At 36.7% G+C, this 21,775-nt stretch overlaps 1 protein-coding gene across 2 annotated transcripts in view; it reads right to left on the minus strand.

Annotated features, from left to right (window-relative positions):
- Positions 1-21,775, minus strand: part of SECISBP2L (SECIS binding protein 2 like) — a 62,396-nt gene that overhangs the window by 8,985 nt on the left and 31,636 nt on the right. For both annotated transcript variants that reach the window (XM_044917918.1, XM_021693738.2), the window contains 6 exons: positions 21,128-21,297; positions 20,198-20,330; positions 18,442-18,604; positions 7,177-7,397; positions 6,314-6,468; positions 2,809-3,028 (listed from right to left, as the gene is read on the minus strand). In XM_044917918.1, the coding sequence (XP_044773853.1) occupies positions 2,809-3,028; positions 6,314-6,468; positions 7,177-7,397; positions 18,442-18,604; positions 20,198-20,330; positions 21,128-21,297 (1,062 nt within the window). The remainder of the gene's footprint in view (positions 1-2,808; positions 3,029-6,313; positions 6,469-7,176; positions 7,398-18,441; positions 18,605-20,197; positions 20,331-21,127; positions 21,298-21,775) is intronic.

Below are 21,775 nucleotides of genomic sequence, written 5' to 3' on the forward strand. Positions count from 1 at the left end.
GCTAAATGAAACAAAAGGAGAAGTCTTCTGAAAATTGTTTCTTTCACTGATAAAAGGAACTCACTGCCTGAACCTCCTGCTTTTGACTACTAATGCCAGAGCCACAGCAGCTACTTATGAACATGAGATGATGGCACAAGAATAGAAAGCCACAGACTGCAAATGGAAGAACAGAAAGAAGGAAAGAGCTAGGGACTTTGAGGATATTGTGAAATAATTAAATATCCTGATTTCTTAGGCCACATTAGTGGTTTTATGTTTGTTGCTGAATGCATCCGATACACAAAGAATGACTTCATGCTTTCTTCTCAGTGTTATTTGTGATTCCTTCCACTCATTTTGTTGGTGTCCTCATAAATCAGCTCATCGTGTCAGAATCTTAAAGATTCCATCTAAATCCTTCCTTAGGATTCAACCATTAGCTCTACCAGATTTAAAAAAAAAAAAAAAAAAAAAACAACCACAGGTCCAAAATGGTGTCACTTAGACTGAGTTCCCAAACTGGAGCTTAATTCCCAATCCAATTGCAGTTTCAAACTCCCCTAGAAATGCGGCCTTAATTGGTCAGTCAGGAAATTTTTCTTTCCATCAGCACCAATGAGTCTGTCACCTGGGTCCTCTCCATCCTCCAAAGATAGGTGAGGTAATCTGCATAAGACCCCTTGTTTTTTCCCTTAGCAACAGTCTCCTCTGGAACAATCTTTTTCTTTTCCTAGTAACTTTCTTGCCTGCCTTGCCACCCCCCCCCATAAAAACTTTCCACTTTGTAAAAGTCTTCAGACTGCCTCTCTACTTGCTAGATGGTGGCTGCCCAATTCATGAATCATTCAATAAAGCTAACTAGATCATCAAATACACTTGGCTGAATTTTGTTATTTAACAGCTCACAGAATTTTAGCTTTGAGTGGAACCTTATAGATGACCTAGATGAACCCTCCTTATTTCACTAAAGAGAAATCTGAGGCCCAGAAATTAATCAATTATTTCTCAGTCCCCCACGCAGAGTGTGTGAGAAAGCTAAAGCTTCAATCTTTGAACACTATATTTGGTGCCTTTTGAAAACATCTCCTAAGTCTTTGAGAGGTTCTTTTCATAACTTTTCTTTTCATGTGCTCAAACCCACAGCTTTATGAATTTACCTTGAAGTTTGCTTTTGAGATCTGCATTATCATTATATAAAGAGAACTGATCTCATTTACAAAGTTGGCACTTTATCTTCTTTTCAACTGGTGGCACTTCAGCCAAAAAAACATCTGCCTCTAAGCCAGTAACACTTATTCCTGGGGCGCCTGGGTGGCTCAGTCGTTAAGCGTCAGCCTTCAGCTCAGGTCATGGCCCCAGGGTCCTGGGATCGAGCCCCACATGAGGCTCCCTGCTCAGCGGGAAGCCTGTTTCTCCCTCTCCCACTCCTCTTGCTTGTGTTCCCTCTCTCGCTATGTCTCTGTCAAATAAATAAATAAAATCGTAATTAAAAAAAACACTTATCCTTGATCTGCAGTTTCCTAAAGTCCCAGAGTAACTTGTTCATTGTCTCTGGCCTAGAGCTTTGTCGAAGCATTCCAAACATTTAACTACAATCACAGATAGGGAGACTAGGAAAGGGAGTGTGAGGGAAAAAAGGGAAAACATGAGGACTCATTTTTCTACATGTTAAATTTTAGTTGGCAACAAGCTATTCAATAAACTCCCAGATAGATTTAAAAAAAAAGAAGAAGAAGAAGGAAGAAACTGGAGCTAAGTTGAAGGAGGTGGCTATCCTATTTTTAAAAAGAAAAAATAGGGGAAGCGAACCAGAAACATCATGAAAGCTAGAGAACTTAAGAGTTCCAAGTATTGTAGAAAAAAGGCAAGGACACTCCTAAGACATATAGAGTGCAGTAAATAATATTATTCTAAACATTACACATGTTAAAAAGAAAACCACAGGCCCAAAATGGCATCACTGAGGCCAAATCACCAAACCAGAACTTAAGATCTAACCTAATGACAGTTTCAACCTCCCTCAGAAATCTGTTTGAAGAGTTTTCTGGTCAGCGCTAATGAGGTAATCTGTCACAAGGGCCCTTTCCACCCCCAAAAGGAAGATGAGACAATCCATTAATAAGACCCCTTGCCTGTCTCCCTAAAGGAAGGTGACCTGGCCAGGAACCATCCTTTCTTTTCTTTTGCTAATAATTTCCTTGCCCCACCCTCTTTCCTATATATAAGCCTTCCATTTTGTGCAATTCCTCAGAGCTCCCCACTACTTGCTAGAAGGGATGTTGCCCCGGTGCATAAATAACTAAGAAAGCCAATTAGATCTTTACATTTACTCAGGTGAATTTTTGTTCTTTAACACACACAAATGCTGGGTTTTAGTCTGTTCCTTTTTGACTACTATCAAATTTAACTTAAATGTCATATGTCTAGATTTTATAAGCTTATATTCCATAATATTCAGGTCTTTTGTTTACTTAGTAAATCAAAACTTCAACAATTCAGTATAAAGTGTTAGAATGAAACTTCCTAGAATTTACTTAGTTATAGGTCACAAGTATTGTACCTTTTGCTTTTTAAACCCCTTTGCGGATTCTGGAAATGTGACTAAATTACAGGGGCTCATAGCAAGTCTCAGCTCCAAATAGTCTCCTAATTTTTAATGGACATGCTTAATGCAATTTTTCAAACCAAAATTCAGACCAAAATGTGAATAATCAATGAGATAAAAAGGTAATGTGAAAAATCATTTTCAAAATGATTTTAATCACTTAAATGGTTTCAACGTTTAAAACATCTGATATATACCATATACCATATACACCAACTTACCATATTCCTTTTCATTTACTTCAGAAATGGGTTCAGAAATGACACTGCAGAAAGAAATGGCACTTGCCGCAGAGGGGTTCCGAGAGTGCCCCATGTGGTGTGGCGCCTTTTTCACGTTCTTCAAGGCTTCCTCCGCCTGCTCTTGTTCCATTGCTGCAACCATCTCTTTATATGCTTTCCTGGCTTCCTCAGTGAGCTCTACCAACTGATTAAACAGGCTCTAAAAAGAGATTTTGATTAGTCCATTTTGGGGCTATACTTTTTATTCCTATAACTGACAATAAGTCTCTCTACTGTTTCAGGATCAGACACACTTTCAATCAGCACAAAATCCAAATGGTACGCACACTGCAGAACATTATAAAATACTCTGTAACTTACAGATATTGTTTATGTAATTCTCACAAGTCTGAGGAAATTTCCTGATTCAATACTAGTCATTAACTGTGATATACTGAAAGTTCTTGCCAAGTTTATCAATTCAACAACTGCCCCCTTCAGTCTCTGGCACTACAGTGAGTACAGAGACCACTGGAACACCACTCTGCTCTTAAGGAAACTTCCATGTGGCTGAAAGATAGGAGACACCAATGATTCAAGGTACCTTATTTTAAATGCCTTGAGATGTACAAAATGTTTTGGCTTTTGGAAGAAACATCAAATCTAACTGCTGAGCATCGCTGAAGAATTTCCCAAGTACTATTACCTCTGACATAGGCCTTGAAAAATAGATACAATTTTGAAGGGTGGAGATCCTGCATTCTTAGCCAAACATGCAAAACAATAAATACAGGTATAGACTTAAGAAAGTACAAGGCTTGTCTGGGGAGCAGTGAAGAATCCTTATATGGATTAGAATATAAGGGAATGAGCGTATGCAGTGTGATATCGAAGTTTACAGAAGAAGATGGCAGCCTCCACAAGAATTAAAAGTTCCCTGGATGTGTGCTTATTGGAAGAGCTTGAAGAAGATCAAAAGAAGTCAGTGATGGGATGGCTAGCTGAAAATATGACACTTATAAGAAGGACAAACCAAAGATACTGGGACAAATGCAAATTACAAAAACAGAATAAAGAGCCTGAAGAAGAATGTAGAGCTAAATAATCAGAAGTTCCTCCATCAGTGAAACAAAATGAACATGAACGGCAATTAATAATTCCAGCAAAATGGTGGGTGGACTCTACACATGTTAATAAAATGGCAAAATTCATATAGCATTGGAGTTGAACTTCAACAATTACGACCTCTAAAAAACTCTGAAGAAAACTGAAGTTTCCATAGCCACTAGAAAAGACAATCAAATAATAACTTGTTGTGATTCTTACATCATAATTGAACAACCTTCTACTTCCGTTTAATGTCTTAATTTAGTATCACAATGCAACACACCCACACATTAAATAAAAAATGTCAGATGTCAGACCTGAACATTCCTAAGAATATGTTTAATATTATATATTAAATTATGCTTTCAGACAATGGGAAGAAAAGTACAGTACAACTTTTTTCCTCCTACCAAGGCACTTTCATTTAACTTTAAAACCATAACTGGATGAAAGCATGGCAAAAAGTGTCATATTGCTATGGAATATGTCCCTGAAAATACGTCCTTAAGAAGGAAAAACATAAGTAGCATGCTTTAGCCAGCTTCAGTTTAAACTGATTAAGGTAGTAGGTACAATAAATCTGTTGCCAACTGCAATGATTTTAAGCATGCTAACACTACTAGTAGTATCAAAATATACTCAGCATTTACTTATTTTTAAAAAGAAGGAATAATGGATTCTGGTAAAAACAGCTCCTATGTGTTACATGTAACAGACTTCCTAAATATTTGTTTGCAACGTTTAACAAACTATGCATTTAAGTGAAGCCAACAAAAAGAAAATAGGCATATGGATGTGTGATATTGAGATTAACAATCATTTTACAATATAAATAAAACACAGAAATAGTTGGGAATAAAAAAAATAAGTAAGAAGAGAAAAAAAGAAAATTTAAGAGAAAAGCTATCAGGGAATAAAAACCTTGAATGTCAGGGTAAGGAGAGAAAGTTTAATTCAAAGGTTACTTTTAGCAGACGGTAAAAATAACTTAGGTGTACTACCACATTATTGCAAATGGGTACACTTGATAATATACCACTATTTCCTTTACCCCCATTTTAAGAGTATATTTTGGTTTAAACAATAACTTACCTATCTCAAAGTAGTAGAGGACAGGTGAAACAATGTACAAACAAAACTGGCAAGCATTTTATAAAGCCATACAAATAATCCAGTATATATAATTCAGTAAGAAGTCAATACAATGAAAAACAAACATGTCCACTTTTCCTGACCTCAATCTCACTCCTATTCCATAAACTAACAGTGAACAAAAAAGGAGTAATTTTTATTAGGTGTCTTTATATATGACCCTTTTTTCCCACAGAGGTACTTATCACCCAAATTTGCACATATAGTTTAACATAGCAAGCAGGTATACATATACCACACAGTTTACTGAACAAACATTTATCACCTGCTCATGCTCAAGTAATGTGAAAGGTGTCAGGGACACAAAGACAAGAGGTCTGCCCTCAAGGAATTCATAGTTAAAGGGAAAGAAACACATAATCTACAGCAAGGCAGTATGATACCTATAACCAAGAAAAGCACAGGCTACTGTGGGAGCAGAAATACTGAGTATATACTCATAAAGTAGGTGGGTAGATAACTTCATGGGTAGTGGGACAGAACCTGAATGGAAATGGGGGTATGCAAATATGGTAACTGGATAAGAAAGGACACACACTTAAACAAATAAAAATAGTATGGCTAGGAAGAGGGAAAATGGTCCATGAATGGTGTCACAAAATACTTCAGAGTCAACTTCATAAAAGAGTCTTAAAATGTTATCAGTTACTAAGCATTACTGGAGATAAATAACTTTTATTCTAATTATTAATTACCAGCCTATTGTTATTATTATTACTTATTATCATCAGCTCCTATGGGCAAAGCTTTGTATTAGCAGACCAGGAGAGGAAGATAAAGGTATCATGAGTGCAGAATTATTTTGACAATTGGTTAGGAATTCCATTTTCAAAAAGAAAATCCTCTCTAATTAAAGGATCTTTTTCTCTCTTGACTCCAAATAGCATAAAATATAGCCAATATGTACACTGAAGAAAATTATTTTATATCATATAATATCGAGTATCTTTACCTAGCAGTTAAATAATTACCATATATTACAAAATTGAACCCAGAAGAAAAAAGCACTGTGGGAAAAACAGGAGCTGAAATCTTTACAGCCAAAACACTGTAGGATTAACTTGTGTAAATGTTTTTAGCACTCAAAAAAGGAAATGTAATACGCAAAAATTTTCCACTCATTCTTGAGAGAGTCATCTCATTTCTTCAAATGCTTTAAAAGAACACTGGCACATGTTAACAGAAAACGTATTGGGGGGGGGTGAGGACAAGAGGGAGTGAGGGAGTGTATCCTCTTAGGTCTTACCTCAGCACCAAAGTAGTTGAAGATTCCCACTACGCTAACAGGAACCAGCTTGTTCACACAGCGTCCTAGAGCTTTTCTTCCAAGGGCAAACACAAAAGGAATTTCTTGTTCCCGTGCCATGGCTATAACATTATAGAGAGCCTCATCCAGGCCACCTGAGAAAGTCAACACATGCTGAGGTCTTAATTTATTTATATAAATGGAGGTATTTTAGCATCCAACAGCTAAAGCGTAAAACACAGCAGCAAAGGATTCTATGAATGCTTGTGGCACTTTTGCTATTCTACTTATTTTCCTATTGGAATTCATATGATGTATGGATATATATATATACACACACATATGTATGTATTTTCTTTCTTCCCAATAAATTTTAAAATTCTTCAACACCAGTTTTTGTCTCTCCATAGGGACTGGTATAGTGGGGGTCAAATTTCAATACATTCACTAAAAAAGAAATTAAAATTGTTAATAGTGGCTGATATATTTATTCTCTCAGCCCAAGTGGCAATAACACAGATATATACTACTATTTTTATTGTATTTCTCCCCTGTGGATAATATGCCTACTACTAATACCTCTGCATCTGCCTACTCCAATTACCCAAAGTGGCTCACTTGGTTGGCCCAACTTAAATCCTTCACTAGTGTTCACAGATTAGGACTTCTTTACAGTCCCATCTCAATTTTATTACTTAATTTGAGGTAATGAAAGATTTCACTTTCTTTCCTCATGTTCAGTATTATGTTTTATACCTAAACTCTACAAAGAAAGACATATGGCTTTCACTTTAAAATTCACTGTATATCTTACAATTATACTAAATAAATATCAAAACACTTCAAAAGTAAAATGTTCATACCTTTTGACTGGATTTTTTCACAGTTTGGAGAAATTATAACACACTTGATCTTATTTAACTTCATATGTTTAGTAACCTCCCTTAGGCCCATAACCAGCCGTCTCCTTGCTTTTGCTCTCACAGGATCTTTTTGGTAGATGCGTTCCTGAAAACTGACAAGCTCTTGAAGAAGAAGAGTCACACATTCATCAATCTCTTTACAAAGAACCTGATTACAATACCTGTAAAGGAAACCCAAAATAGGTAAGTCCAACCTAATTTACTTTCCTGTAATTATAAGATTCTGTTAGGGAAAAAAAATATCCAATAAGAGGTTTTCATTGAAAAATCAACTCTTTAAAATCGCTTAAATCCTACTGAGAATTAGAAAAAGAGAAGTTTTGCTGAATTACAACAGATTGGCTTTTGTGGAAAGGTTGGATTATCCTCAGATAAGTACTACCCAAACTCCCAATTATTAAATTATTAAGGATATAAATCAAATGTGAGCCTGTTATTTGATAAAAAGAGATATAATGTTTCTGGTAAAAAGATATAAAGTTATTTCACTCCAGTAAATACCAATGATCCTTCTCGTAGGAAAGAAATATAATTTCCCAGAAGCTAACTGAATGCCCTCATACCAACCAAGTCATCCTCCACACTCTGATAAGTCACAATCTCTGGGAAATTGGCTTCCTCGACCACAAAAATAAGGAGTTAGGTAAGATGGCCTCAACGGCTCCTCTAACAATGAAAATCTATGGCTGTGAAGGATGAACTCAGTAATCAAATTAAAGCCAAAGTCAAAGAAGCCTTGAGGTAAAAGTCACATGCCCTTATAGCAAGCAAAGCAAATGAATGAGGCTCTTTGTAAGATCCTGTATGGCTATAATGTGAGCAACAGACAGGCAGTGAGTGAGGCCACTAAAGTACTTAATTGCAGGGATAAGGAAGTCATCCAAGTTTACTTTCTCCCTATATACTCTTTTTCAAGTTCTCATCCTTAACCTCTACTATAAACAGGTACTTAACAGGGAGAATTGGTATAATTTCTAATCTAAGACTAACCAGGCAAGTAAATTTCCACTTATGAATTATATTATATAGTAGAAAAATACTAGGCGTGCCTTCTTTAGTGCCTTCCAACTGTTTTTGGAAAATTTTTTTCTTTATGTGAAAAATATTTAAATAAGTAGTGTTTAAATAAGTAAATAAGTGTGACACTACTTCAGAAGAGAAGATAAAGACTGAGGAAAAATGATCAAAGTATGCAAAATTAAAGACTGCACTTAGAAAATAGAAAATAAAAAATGCAGTTTTCTTCATTCTGTTTTTCTTTCAAGCTGTTTATTTCATACATATGTAACATTTTACTCCCCAAGTGTTTCCTTTGCTCCACATCTATTATCTGACATTTAATTAACTTCCCAAATCCAGACAAAAAGAATTAGCTCAAAAACAATAGTATTAAAGAAAAGGAACAGTACGGAAGGATCAAGATGGCAGAACAGGAAGATCCCAAGCTCATCTCCCAGAGACACACCAAAATTACAACATCATACAGAACAACTCTCTGAGAACGATGTGACAAATAGCAAAAACAGCTCTTCCACAACTCAAGATAGAAAAAGCCATACCAGACAAGTAGGAAAGGCAGAAAAGGGCTCTAGTCAGGACCCACATCCCCTGCTCAGTGACTCCCAAACAGGAGGGATATTACAAACGCAGAGGCCATCCTTCCTAAGAAGCAAAGGGTTCAAACCCTGTATCAAGCATGCCCACCCTGGGGACCTGTATCAGGAAGATGAGGCCCCATAAACGCTGGCTTTGAAAATCTATGGGGCTTAACTCCAGGAGAGCTAGAGGGTTAAAAGAAACTGAGACTCTACTCTTAAAGGGCACAGGCACAAACTCATTGGCTCTGAGACCCAGCATAGAGGCAGCATTTTGAAAAGCGCCTGGGCCACACATGAAGATTTGCTAACTTTAGGGCATGTGCAGAAGGGGCAGGGATCTATGGGAACATTTTCCTGGAAGAGAAGCACTGGTGGGAGCCATTTCTGACACTCTTCTTCTACCTTGCTAATACTGCTTGCCCTGCCTCAGCATGCCCCCGCAGACCCACTCTACTTAACAATGCTGGCCCCCGTACGCATCCCCCTCAAAGTGGCTCCCACCCCACTGCACCTGGCAGGTAGTCTCAGCCGGATCCCATGGTCCCCCAAAGCAGCTCCCAGTCCACCAGACTTGGTGGGCAGTCCAGGCCAGGTTTAAGGGCCCTCTCTAAAACAAGTCCCATCCCACCACACTCAGCAAGTGACCCTGAGTGGGATCGGCATCCCTGCAAAGCAGCTCCTGCCCTGCCATGCAGCAGGGAGCCTCAGACTGATACCTCCCGAAGCAGCTACAGCCCCGACCACCAAAATGCCCCCAACCATTACAGCACGGTCTTTCAGCCAGCTGCATCTGAGGCCAAACCCACCCACCAGTGCAAACCCAGCAGTCACAGCCCAGCCATAACAGAAGGACACATGTAGTCCACATGGGGGACACCCCCAAAGTGCCTGGGTCTGGGGACCAGGGGAGACTGTGCTTCAAGGCCCCACAGGATGCCTTCTACATTAGGTCACTCCATCAAGACTCTGAGACATAGCTAATCTATCTAACACATAAAAACAAAGAGAGTCGGGGAAAATGAGAAGACAGAGAAATAGGTTTTGAAGGAAAGAACAAGACAAACCTGAGAAAAGAATGAAATGAAATGGAGATAAGTAAACTACCTAATAAAGAGTTCAAAGTAATGGTCATAAAGATGTTGACCAAACTTAAGCAGAATGGATGAACACAGTGAGAACTTCAACAAACAGATACAAACTATCAAAAAGAACTCATCAGAGCAGAAGATAAAATAATACACTAGAGGGAATCAAAAGCACATTAGATGATGCAGAAGAATGATCAGTGATCTGGAAGCCAGGGTAGTGACTGTCACCCAAGTTGAACAGCAAGGAGACAAAACTTTAAAAAACGAGGATAGTTTAAGAGACGTCTGAGACAACATCAAGCAGACTAACATTTACATTATAGGGGTCCCATAAGGGGAAAAAAAGAGAGAAGTAGAAAGCTTATTTGAGGAAATAATGGCAGAAAACTTCCCTAAGCTGGGGAAGAAAACAGACATCCAGTTCCAGGAAGCACAGGGAGCCAAAAACAAGATTAATGCAAAGAGATTTACACTAAGACATGTAATAACTAAGATGTCAAAAATTAAAGATAAGGAGATAATCTTAGAAGCAGCAAGAGAAAAGCAACTAGTTACATACAAGAGAACATACATAAAATTATCAGCTGATCTTTCAACAGAAACTTTGCAGGCAGAAGAGAATGTCACCATATAAGTACTGAAAGGAAAAAACCGACAACCAAGAAATTTACCTGGCAAGATCATCATTCAGAATTGAAGAAGAGATGAAGAGTTTAAAGACAAAAGTTAAAGGAGCTCATCAACACTCAACTGGCCTTATAAGAAATGTTAAAGGGACTTCTTTAAGTGGAAGAAAAAAAGCCACAACTAGACGAAAATTATAAAGGAAAAAAATCTCACTGGTAAAAGCAAACATACTGCAAAGGTAGTGTAGATCAACCACTTATAAAGTTAGTATGAAGGTTAAAAACAAAAACAGTAAAATCAATCATGTCTATAATATTTTGTTAAGGGATACAAAGATAAAGATATAAAGCAGGATGTCAAAACATAAAACACTGCAGGGTGGGGAAAAATGTAGTGCTTTTAGAATGTGAACTTAAGAAATCATCAACTTAAATAAACTTACATACATAGGATATTATACATGAACTTTGTGATAAGGAAACCAAAAACCTAAATAGATACAAAGGAAATAAAGAGAAAGGAATCCAAACATAACACTAAAGAAAGTCATCAAATCCCAAGGGAAGAGATCAAGGAAAAAAACACCAAAAAAAACAGAGAACTACAAAAATAGAAAACAAAAAAATGGCAATAAGTACTACCTACCAATAATTACTTTAAGTGTAAATGGAAGAAATATTACAATCAAAGACTCAGGGTGGTTGAATGGATAAAAAAGCAAGACCTATCAAAAAGCTGCTTATTAGAGACTCAATTCAGGGGTGCCTAGGTGGCTCAGTCAGTTAGGCATCCGACTCTTGATTCAGCTGAGGTCATGATCTCTGCGTCTCTCTCTCCCTCTGCTTCCCCCCATTCCCCCAACCACACACCACTGCTTATGCTCTCTAAGAAAAAAAAAACAAAACTAAACTAAATTCAGACCTAAGACACATACAGACTGGAAGAAGATTCCATGCACACAGAAACTAAAAGAAAGCTGGGGTAGGAATAGTTACATCAGACAAAATGGACTTTAAAACAAAGACTGTACAAGAGACAAAGAAGGACATTAAATAATGATAAAGGGATCAATCTAACAAGAGGATATAACAATTATAAATATCTATATACCCAACATATGAGCACCTAAATATACGAAAGAATATTTATAGACACAAAGGTAGAAACTGATAGTAACATAATAACACCCCACCTACATCAATAGAGAGATCATCCAAAGAGAAAATCAGTAAGGAAACAGTGGCCTTAAACAACAGACTAGACCAGACAGACATAATACAAATAAAAAGAACACTCCATCCAAAACAGCAGAAAACACATTCCTTTCAAGTGCACATGGAACCTTCTCCAGGGTGGATCACATGTTAGGCCACCAAACAAGTCTCAATACATTTAAGAAGACCGAAATCATATCAAGCATCTTTTCAACTACAATGGGATGAAACCAGAAATCAATTACAAGGGGAAAAAAAACTGGAAAAAACACAAACATGAGGAGGCCAAACAACATGCAAATAAGCAACCAATGGGTCAAAGAAATCAAAGAAGGAATTAAAAAATATCTTGAGACAAATGAAAATGGAAACACAACCTCCAAAATCCGTGGTACACAGCAAAAACAGTTCTAAGAGAGAAGTTTAAAGTGATACTGGCCTACTCTAAGAAACAAGAAAAATCTCCAATAAACAATCTAACCTTACACATAAAGGAACTAAAAAAAGAAAAAGAAGGTCCAAAGTGAGCAGAAGGAAGTAAATAATAAAGGTCAGAGAGGAACTAAATAAAATAGAGACTGAAAAAGAAACAACAGAAAAGATCAATGAAACCAAGAACCGTACTCTGATAAATAATATTTATATGGACCTAGATGGTATTTTGCTAAGTAAGTCAGATAGAGAAAAACTACCATATAAATTCACTTACATGTATAATCTATAAAACAAAACAAGTGAACAAATTAAAAAAAAAAAAGAAAGAAACAACCATGAGAATGAACTGATGGGTACCAAGGGGTAAAGGGTGGGAAGATGGGCACAATGGGTGAAGAGGAGAGGAAATATAAGCTTTCAGTAATGGAATGAATAAGTCCTGGGGATAAAAGGAAATATAATAGGAAATATAATCAATTATATTGTAATAGCATTGTATGGTGACAGATGGTAGCTATACTTGTGGTAAACGTAACATACAGACTTGTCAAATCATTATGTTATACACCCGAAACTAATGTAATGTTGTGTGTCAACTATACTTCAATTAAAAAAAAAAAGGACAATAATGAGTCTTTAAGCCAGATTCATCAAGAAAAAAAAAGGGGGACCCAAATAAACAAAATCAGGAATAAAAGAGAAGTTACAACTGACACCACAGAAATACAAAGAACCATAAAAGACTACTACGAAAAATTGTACATCGATAAACTGGATAACTGAGAAGAAATGGTTAAATTCTTAGAAATACACAATCTTCCAAAACTGAATCATTAAGAAATAGAAAGTCTGAACACTGTTTACTAGTAATAAAATAGAATCAATAATCCAAAAAATCCCAACAAAAGTCCAGGACCAGACAGCTTCACAAATGAATCTATCACACATTTATTTTTTTTTAATTTCTTTTTAAAGATTTTATTTCTTTGAGAAAGAGAGAGAGTGAATGAGAGAGACAGCATACAAGCTGGGCAGAGAGGCAGAGGTAGAAGCAGACTCCCCGCTGAGCAGGGAGCCCAATGCAGGGATCGATCCCAGGACCCTGGGATCATGACCTGAGCCGAAAGCAGACGCCTAACCAACTGAGCCACCCAGGTGCCCCTCTATCACACATTTAAAGAAGAGTTAATACCTATTCTTCTCAAACTATTCCAAAAAATAAAAGTAAGGAACACTACCAAATTCATTCTAGGAGACCCTGATACCAAAACCAGACAAAGACACTACAAAAAAAAGAAAGTTATAGGCCAATATTCCTGATGATCATAGATGCAAAAATCCTCAACAAAATATTAGCAAACCAAATTCAATAATACGTTAAAAGATCACACACCATTATCAAAATGGCATTTATTCCAGGGATGCAGAGATAATTCGATATCCACAAATTAATCATCATACACATTAACAAAATGAAGGATAAAAATCATATGATCTTCTCAACAGATGCAGAAAAAACATTTGACAAAATTCAACATCCATTTATCGTAAAAATTCTCAACAAAGTAGGTACACAGGGAATGTAACTCAACATAATAATGGCCATATACGACAAACCCACAGTTAATACCATACTCAACTAGAGAAACAAGACAAAGATGTTCAGTCTTGCCACTTTTATTCAACATAGTGTTGGCAAGGACATGGAGAAAAGGGAACCCTCATGTACTACTGTGAGAATGTAAACTGGTGTAGCCACTACGGAAAACACTACAGAGGTTCCTCAAAAAACTGAAAATAGAACTACCATACCATCTAGCGATTCCATTTCTAGGTATTTACCTGAAGAAAACAAAAACATGAATTCATAAAGATATATGCACCACTATGTTCACTGCAGCATTGTTTATAATAAATCAAGATATGGAAGCAACCTAAATGTCCATAGATAAATGAATAAATAAAGAAGATGGGGGTGTGGCTATGTGTGGAATATTATATACCGCATGTGGCATATTACTCAGCCACAAAGAAGAATGAAATCTTGCCATTTGCAACAACATGGGTGGGCGCAGAGGGTATTATGCTAAGTGAAATATATCTGAGACAAACAAATATCGTATGATTTCACTTACATGTGGAATCTAAAAAACAAAGTAAGTGAACAAAACAGAAACAGACTCATAAATGGAGAGAAAAAAATGGTGGTTGCCAGATGGGAAGGAGTGGGGTTACAGGTGAAATAGGTGAAGGGGATTAAGAGGTATAAACTTCCAGCTATAAAATAAGTAAGTCAAAAATATTTTAATAACTTTGTATGGTGACAGATGGTAACTAAAACATCATGATTATCATTTCATAATGTATATGAATGTCAAATCACTACACAGTACACCTAAAACTGATATAATATTGTGTATCACTACACTTCAATTAAAAAAAGGAACAGAACAAACCAATATGGTTTGGATTCCTACCAATTTTACTTTCACCCCGGGATTCTTTCATGTGTCATTTTTAAATGTAACATCTGCACAAATGTTAAAATCCTAAAATCCTTCATAGCAATAACTGTTAGTTCAATATTATTCACTGACAGGCATTTTAAAACTTAGAAATATTTGCTAAAAAACAAGCAGGTTTATGTAATAGGTTCACTTCATGTAACAGGGTTTTAGATTGGTTAGAGAGGTTTTTTTTTTTCTGAAAGGCCAGTAATATAAACAAAAAAGCAAAAGCATTTGAGGAGGAAAAACCCCTTATTAAGGCACTGTGCATGTAGGATGTAAGGCCAAATCCCAAATTTAGTTATAAACATCATCTGATATAAAAAGAATGTATTTACAGTCAAAGCACTTTCGTCTCAAATACACAACCTAACCCTACACCTAAAGGAGCTGGAGAAAGAATAGCAAATAAAGCCTAAACCCAGCAGGAGAAGAGAAATAATAAAGATCAGAGCAGAAATCAATGAAATAGAAACCAAAAGAACAGGAGAACAGATCAATGAAACTAGGAGATGGTTCTTTGAAAGAATTAATAAGATTGATAAACCCCTGGCCAGAGTTATCAAAAAGAAAAAAGGACCCAAATAAATAAAACATGAATGATCACAACCAACACCAAAGAAATATAAACAATTATAAGAACATATTATGAGTAACTATATTCCAGCAAATTAGATAATCTGGAAGAAATGGATGCATTCCCAGAGACCTATAAACTACCAAAACTGAGCCAAGAAGAAACAGAAAACCTGAGCAGACCCATAACCACTAAGGAAATTGAAGCAGTAATCAAAAATCTCCCAACAAACAAGAGCCCAGGGCCAGATGGCTTTCCAGGGGAATTCTACCAAACATTTAAGGAAGAATTAATACCTATTCTTCTGAAGCTATTCCAAAAAATAGAAATGGAAGGAAAACTTCCAAACTCATTTTATGAGGCCACCATTACCTTGATCCCAAAACCAGACAAAGACCCCATCAAAAAGGAGATTTACAGACCAATATCCCTGATGAACATGGATGCAAAAATTCTCACCAAAATACTAGCCAATAGGATCCAACAATACACTAAAAGGATTATTCACCACAACCAAATGGGATTTATTCCTGGGCTGCAAGGCTGGTTCAACATCCACAAATCAATCAATGTGATACAATACGTTAATAAAAGAAAGAACAAGAACCATATAATCCTCTCAATAGACGCAGAAAAAGCATTTGACAAAGTACGACATCCTTTCTTGATTAAAACTCTTCACAGTGTAGGGATAGAGGGTACATACCTCAATATCATAAAAGCCATCTATGAAAAACCCACAGCGAATATCATACTCAAGGGGGAAAAACTGAGAGCTTTTCCCTAAGGTCAGGAACATGGCAGGGATGTCCACTATCACCACTGCTGTTCAACATAGTACTACAAGTCCTAGCCTCAGCAATCAGACAACAAAAAGAAATAAAAGGCATCCGAATCAGCAAAGAAGAAGTCAAACTCTCACTTCTTGCAGATGATATGATACTTTATGTGGAAAACCCAAAAGACTCCACCCCAAAACTGCTAGAACTCATAAGGAATTCAGTAAAGTGGCAGGATATAAAGTCAATGCACAGAAATCAGTTGCATTTCTATACACCAACAAGACAGAAGAAAGAGAAATTAAGGAGTCGATCCCATTTACAATTGCACCCAAAACCATAAGATACCTAGGAATAAATTTAACCAAAGAGGCAAAGGATCTGTACTCAGAAAACTATAAAATACTCATGAAAGAAACTGAGGAAGACACAAAGAAATGGAAAAACGTTCCATGCTCATGGACTGGAAGAATATTGTGAAAATGTCTATGCTACCTAGAACAATCTAGACATTTAATGCAATCCCTATCAAAATACCATCAACTTTTTTCAAAGAAAAATTTGTATGGAACCAGAAAACACCCCGAATAGCCAGAGGAATGTTGAAAAAGAAAAGCAAAGCTGGTGGCATCACAATTTCAGACTTCAAGCTCCATTACAAAGCTATAATCATCAAGACAGTAGGGTACTGGCACAAAAACAGACACATAGATCAATGGAACAGAAGAGAGAGCACAGAAATGGACCCTCAACTCTATGGTCAACTAATCTTCGACAAAGCAGAAAAGAATATCCAATGGAAAAAAGACAGTGTCTTCAACAAATGGTTTTGGGAAAATTGGACAGCCACATGCAGAAGAATGAAGCTGGACCATTTCCTTACACCACACACAAAAATAGACTCAAAACGGATGAAAGACCTAAATGTGAGACAGGAATCCATCAAAATCCTAAAGGAGAACACAAGCAGCAACCTCTCCGAACTCAGCCACAGCAACTTCTTCCTAGAAACATCGCCAAAGGCAAGGGAAGCAAGGGCAAAAATGAACTATTGGGACTTCATCAAGATAAAAAGCTTTTGCACAGCAAAGGAAACAGTCAACAAAACCAAAAGATAACCGACAGAATGGGAGAAGATATTTGCAAATGTCATATCAGATAAAGGGATAGTACCCAAAATCTATAAAGAACTTACCAAACTCAACACCCAAAGAACAAATAATTCATTCAAGAAATGGGCAGAACACATGAACAGACATTTCTGCAAAGAAGACATCCAAATGGCCAACAGACACATGAAAAGGTGCTCAACATCATTTGGCATCAGGGAAATACAAATCAAAAACCTCAATGAGATACCACCTCACACCAGTCAGAATGGCTAAAATTAACAACTCAGGAAACAATAGATGTTGGCGAGGATGCGGAGAAAGGGGAACCCTCCTACACTGTTGGTGGGAATGCAAGCTGGTGCAGCCACTCTGGAAAACAGTATGGAGGTTCCTCAAAAAGTTGAAAATAGAGCTACTCTACGACCCAGCAAATGCACTACTGGGTATTTACTCCAAAGATACAAATGTAGTGATCCAAAGGGGCACATGCAACCCAATGTTTATAGCAGCAATGTCCACAATAGTCAAACTATGGAAAGAGCCTAGATGTCCACTGACAGATGAATGTTATCAAGAAGACGTGGTATATATATACACAATGGAATATTATGCAGCCATCAAAAGGAATGAAATCTTGCCATTTGCAACGACGTGGATAGAACTAGAGGGTATTATGCTAATAAGCAAAGTAAGTCAATCAGAGAAAGACAAGTTTCATATGATCTCACTGATATGAGGAATTTGAGAACCAAGACAGAGGATCATAGGGGAAGGGAGGGAAAAATGAAACAAGACAAAACCAGAGAGGGTGACAAACCATAACAGACTCTTATTAATCTCAGGAAACAAACTGAGGGTTGCTGGAGTGGAGGGGGGTAGGAGGGATGGGGTGGCTGGGTGATGGACATTGGGGAGGGAAAGTACTACGGTGAGTGCTGTGAACTGTGTAAGACTGATGAATCACAGACTGGTACCCCTGAAATAAATATTATATGTTAATAATAAACAAAACAAAAGAACCCCCAAAAAACAGAACAAAAAAAATAAAATAGAGATTTCATTTAAAAATAAAGCACTTTCACATGAACACTGATAGCTGACAGAAGCCAAATGCTTTAAATAAAACAAGGTATTAAAAAAATTTGAAAGAACTTAAGTATCTTTGAAGTTTCGTATGCTCAACCCACCACGTAATGACAATACTGCATTCAGAGCTACAATCAAGATACTTAAACTATTCAACCTCGGATAATGAGACTAAAACTTACTCTCTAAATCTTTTGCTGTGTATTTTGGTTATTGTTGAAGATGCCATCGGACTGCCTATCCCAGAACTAGCCGGAGAGCCTTGTGACACAGGTGTCATACAGTATGGAGAGTTCTGACTTGCTGGAGAAAGTGAAGTATCACTGGGCATGCTCAGTCCAGCATCTGTAGAGATGTGGGGTGAGGGAAAAAAATTTACAAACTTCAAATGCTGAAAGACTATATATTGATCAACACTACTTAGAATGGCAGTTGTCTTTTGTATAACTTTCAAATTCTCCAGAAGCTAACAAGTTGGGCATTGTTTATATCACAAACATCTCTCACATTCTATAAAAATGAAGTCTTCCTATTATCTCTTAAAACATACTCTTAAAAAACAAGCACAGTCTATAAGTCTCTACACAAGGGACAATATAAAACACGTATTCTAGAGGATTTAAATTAAAGAACAAAGGTAGTAACTTCTGAACCTCTTTCCAGATCATATCATCCATCTCCTTTATCTCTATTTTTTCACTTTTAACTGTCTAAAAATTCCCATTGCTGCTGGCAATGATGAATTCTACCTCACTCATTCTCTCCACACCCCTCCTAATTTCTTCAGACACCACCCCAGTTTCTCTCTTATTTGGTCTTTGCTTCTGTGCTCAGGCAGCCTCATTTTTTAGATACCATCTCTTGACTGGATTACTTCCTTCATTTGCTGCTTCTTTCCTAAATGGCTAAACTCAGGAAATGAGTTATTATTTGTATTCCAGTCCACTAATTAGCAAAGTTACACACGTATCTTCTTGTCTCCCTACTGGGATAAGCTTTTTGTAGCAGGACCAATCCACTCTTTATTACATTTATTACATTTCCTGACCTTCCCACCCCCAACCCAGTTACATTTCCTGACTTCCCCACCCCCAATCCAGTTACTAAAGTACACATGATAGGTGTTCAATAAACACCTAAATGAATGCTGAAATTTATCCATTTTTGAATGAATGGATAAACCTAAATACAAAGGAAAGGATATTTAATTGAGAGTAAAGGGGAATCCCAACTAAGTATGTCCTAACTGAACAATCTTTAGAAACAAACTCTTTTCTAAACACAATGGAACAGTGCCAGTTAATATGTGTAAAATAGACTTAAGTGTGTTGCAGAACGGAATACACATATATCAGCAGAAAAAGGGACCTAGCAGATATCTCTTAAAATCTCTCTTCCACAGTAGTAAAAATATCAGAAGGAATGTGCAGGTTTGCTTGAGGTCCTACCTAAAATCGTATGGGACTGAAGCTTATTGACCAAATGAATTCTGCACTACAAGAGGCTTTGTAATTCTCTACTCACTCACTGTGGTATATGTTTTAATTCATGAAAGCAAGAAAGAAAATCAACAAAAGCAATCCACTGAAAAACAGTCCTGTGAAGAAAACAGCCAGTAGTATTCTAAATACAAAAGAAGACAAAATGAAAAGAACTATGAGTTATAGAGGATGCATGATGAGACCATAATTATTAGTATTTACAACAAATCCAGGCCTTAAGCCTCAAAAATGTCACAAACCTGCTATATAACACCTGCTCCTTCCCCCTTTTAAATATCTCCCTACAAAAGCATCTTCAAAAGAAACCACTCTCAAAAATAAAGAAATGTAGATAAAATATGGAGCATATCCTGCAATTAGGATAATAACTAGTGATGGCTTATCAATTAAAATACTCTGGACCATTCCATGATAAGGGAGAAAGGGGTGATCTTACCTTCTTGGGAAACAGTCTCCTGTGGCAAATCATCAATAAAATCTAAGTGCATTTCTACTGGTTCCTCAGATCCCAAAAGGTTGTGGTCCACAGTTAAACGGCCCTTCTTTTCCTCTCTTTCTTTCAAAATAACCTAAAAGTCATTACCGGTCTTTAATTACTGATCACTCTTTGATGTACTGAATGATGAAAATGTTCACTATTACACAGATATAGTTCACTTACAAATGGACATGAGGAGTTTGGTTGGCTACATGTATAGCTGGCTACAATGAAACTGACTGGCAAAAAAGTAAATGTAATTTTAGACACTGTAGTTGAAAGAAGTACTATATCCAAAATAAAGGAAGGCAAATATGCTAATAATGCTACAGATATCAAACCACATCTGTTTCCCTCTTTAAATCCTGATTGACAAACTACAGAGTTTCCACAAAAATGGATAAAATAAAAAGTGTGAAAACCAAGTCATACAGTTACAATAGATTTACATTTTATAGTTTTTAATTATTTGGACATGGATTATCTCACTCTGCTCCTAACAATACTAAATTAAATAGAGCAGATATTATCCCGACTTACAGATGAAGAAGATAAGGGTAAGAAAGGTTTGCCTAAAACTATATAATTTAGTACCAGAATCCAGGGCTTCTGATTCCTACGGTCCAATTTTTTGGATGCTAAATGTTTAACTTTTTTTTTTTTTTTTTTTTTAACCTTACAGAAATTCATCGTCCAGGGCCTTGTTCAATACAGAAAGAGAATCGTGATGCTGATGATATCCTCAACCTCCAATTAACTAGTCATCATAAAGATATACGCCTATGACTATCTCATAATAATCTGTTGGCTCAAACACAACTACTTTTGCAAAACAGATTTAAATCCTTATTTACCTTGTAAGATAAACATCCCCAGATGTTGGTTTACCTTTTTAAGTGCTGTGGGCCGTTTTAGTTTTGCAATTTCCTTCTCTTTTCCTTTCTTTGCTTTAGAGGAAGTAATGTCCAAAGAACTAAAGGATGTCAAACAGGGCTGACTTCTGGTTAAAGGTTTTCTGTTAGTAGAGTCTTTAGTGTGAAAAGAAGCTGCAGTAACCACTAAAAACAAACAAGAACATTAGTTTTACTATTATTACCAACACCACATATTATGAAAATTTCCAATGATAAAGAACATCCTCTTCTTGTGGGGAAAAACAGACATCGTAATAGTAGGAGTAGTACAGGGCCATGCAGTGTTTATCAGATACAGCTTTTATGCATCCATTTAGCCTCCATAAGATAAAGATGACAAAGCCAAATGCAATTAACTAATTTAGCAATCCAAAGCAGGGACAAATAAATTATTAGTTCTACTCCACCACAGCAACCCTCAAGCATGCAATTCCTTGCAACTGGTCTCCAAGCAGAACCACTCAACCTCTGAAATTTCAAAATTTTGCACCTGTCCTTAATTCCTACTGAATCTTACATAAGAATCACCCTTATATAAAACACATAGTCTGTCACTCCTCCCCTCATTCCAGCCTGCCAGTGAAGAATGATTTTCCTCTTTGGCTGCACTCTTAGTAGTACT

Source organism: Neomonachus schauinslandi, chromosome 9 (assembly GCF_002201575.2).
Source record: "Neomonachus schauinslandi chromosome 9, ASM220157v2, whole genome shotgun sequence".
Lineage (NCBI taxonomy): Eukaryota > Metazoa > Chordata > Mammalia > Carnivora > Phocidae > Neomonachus > Neomonachus schauinslandi.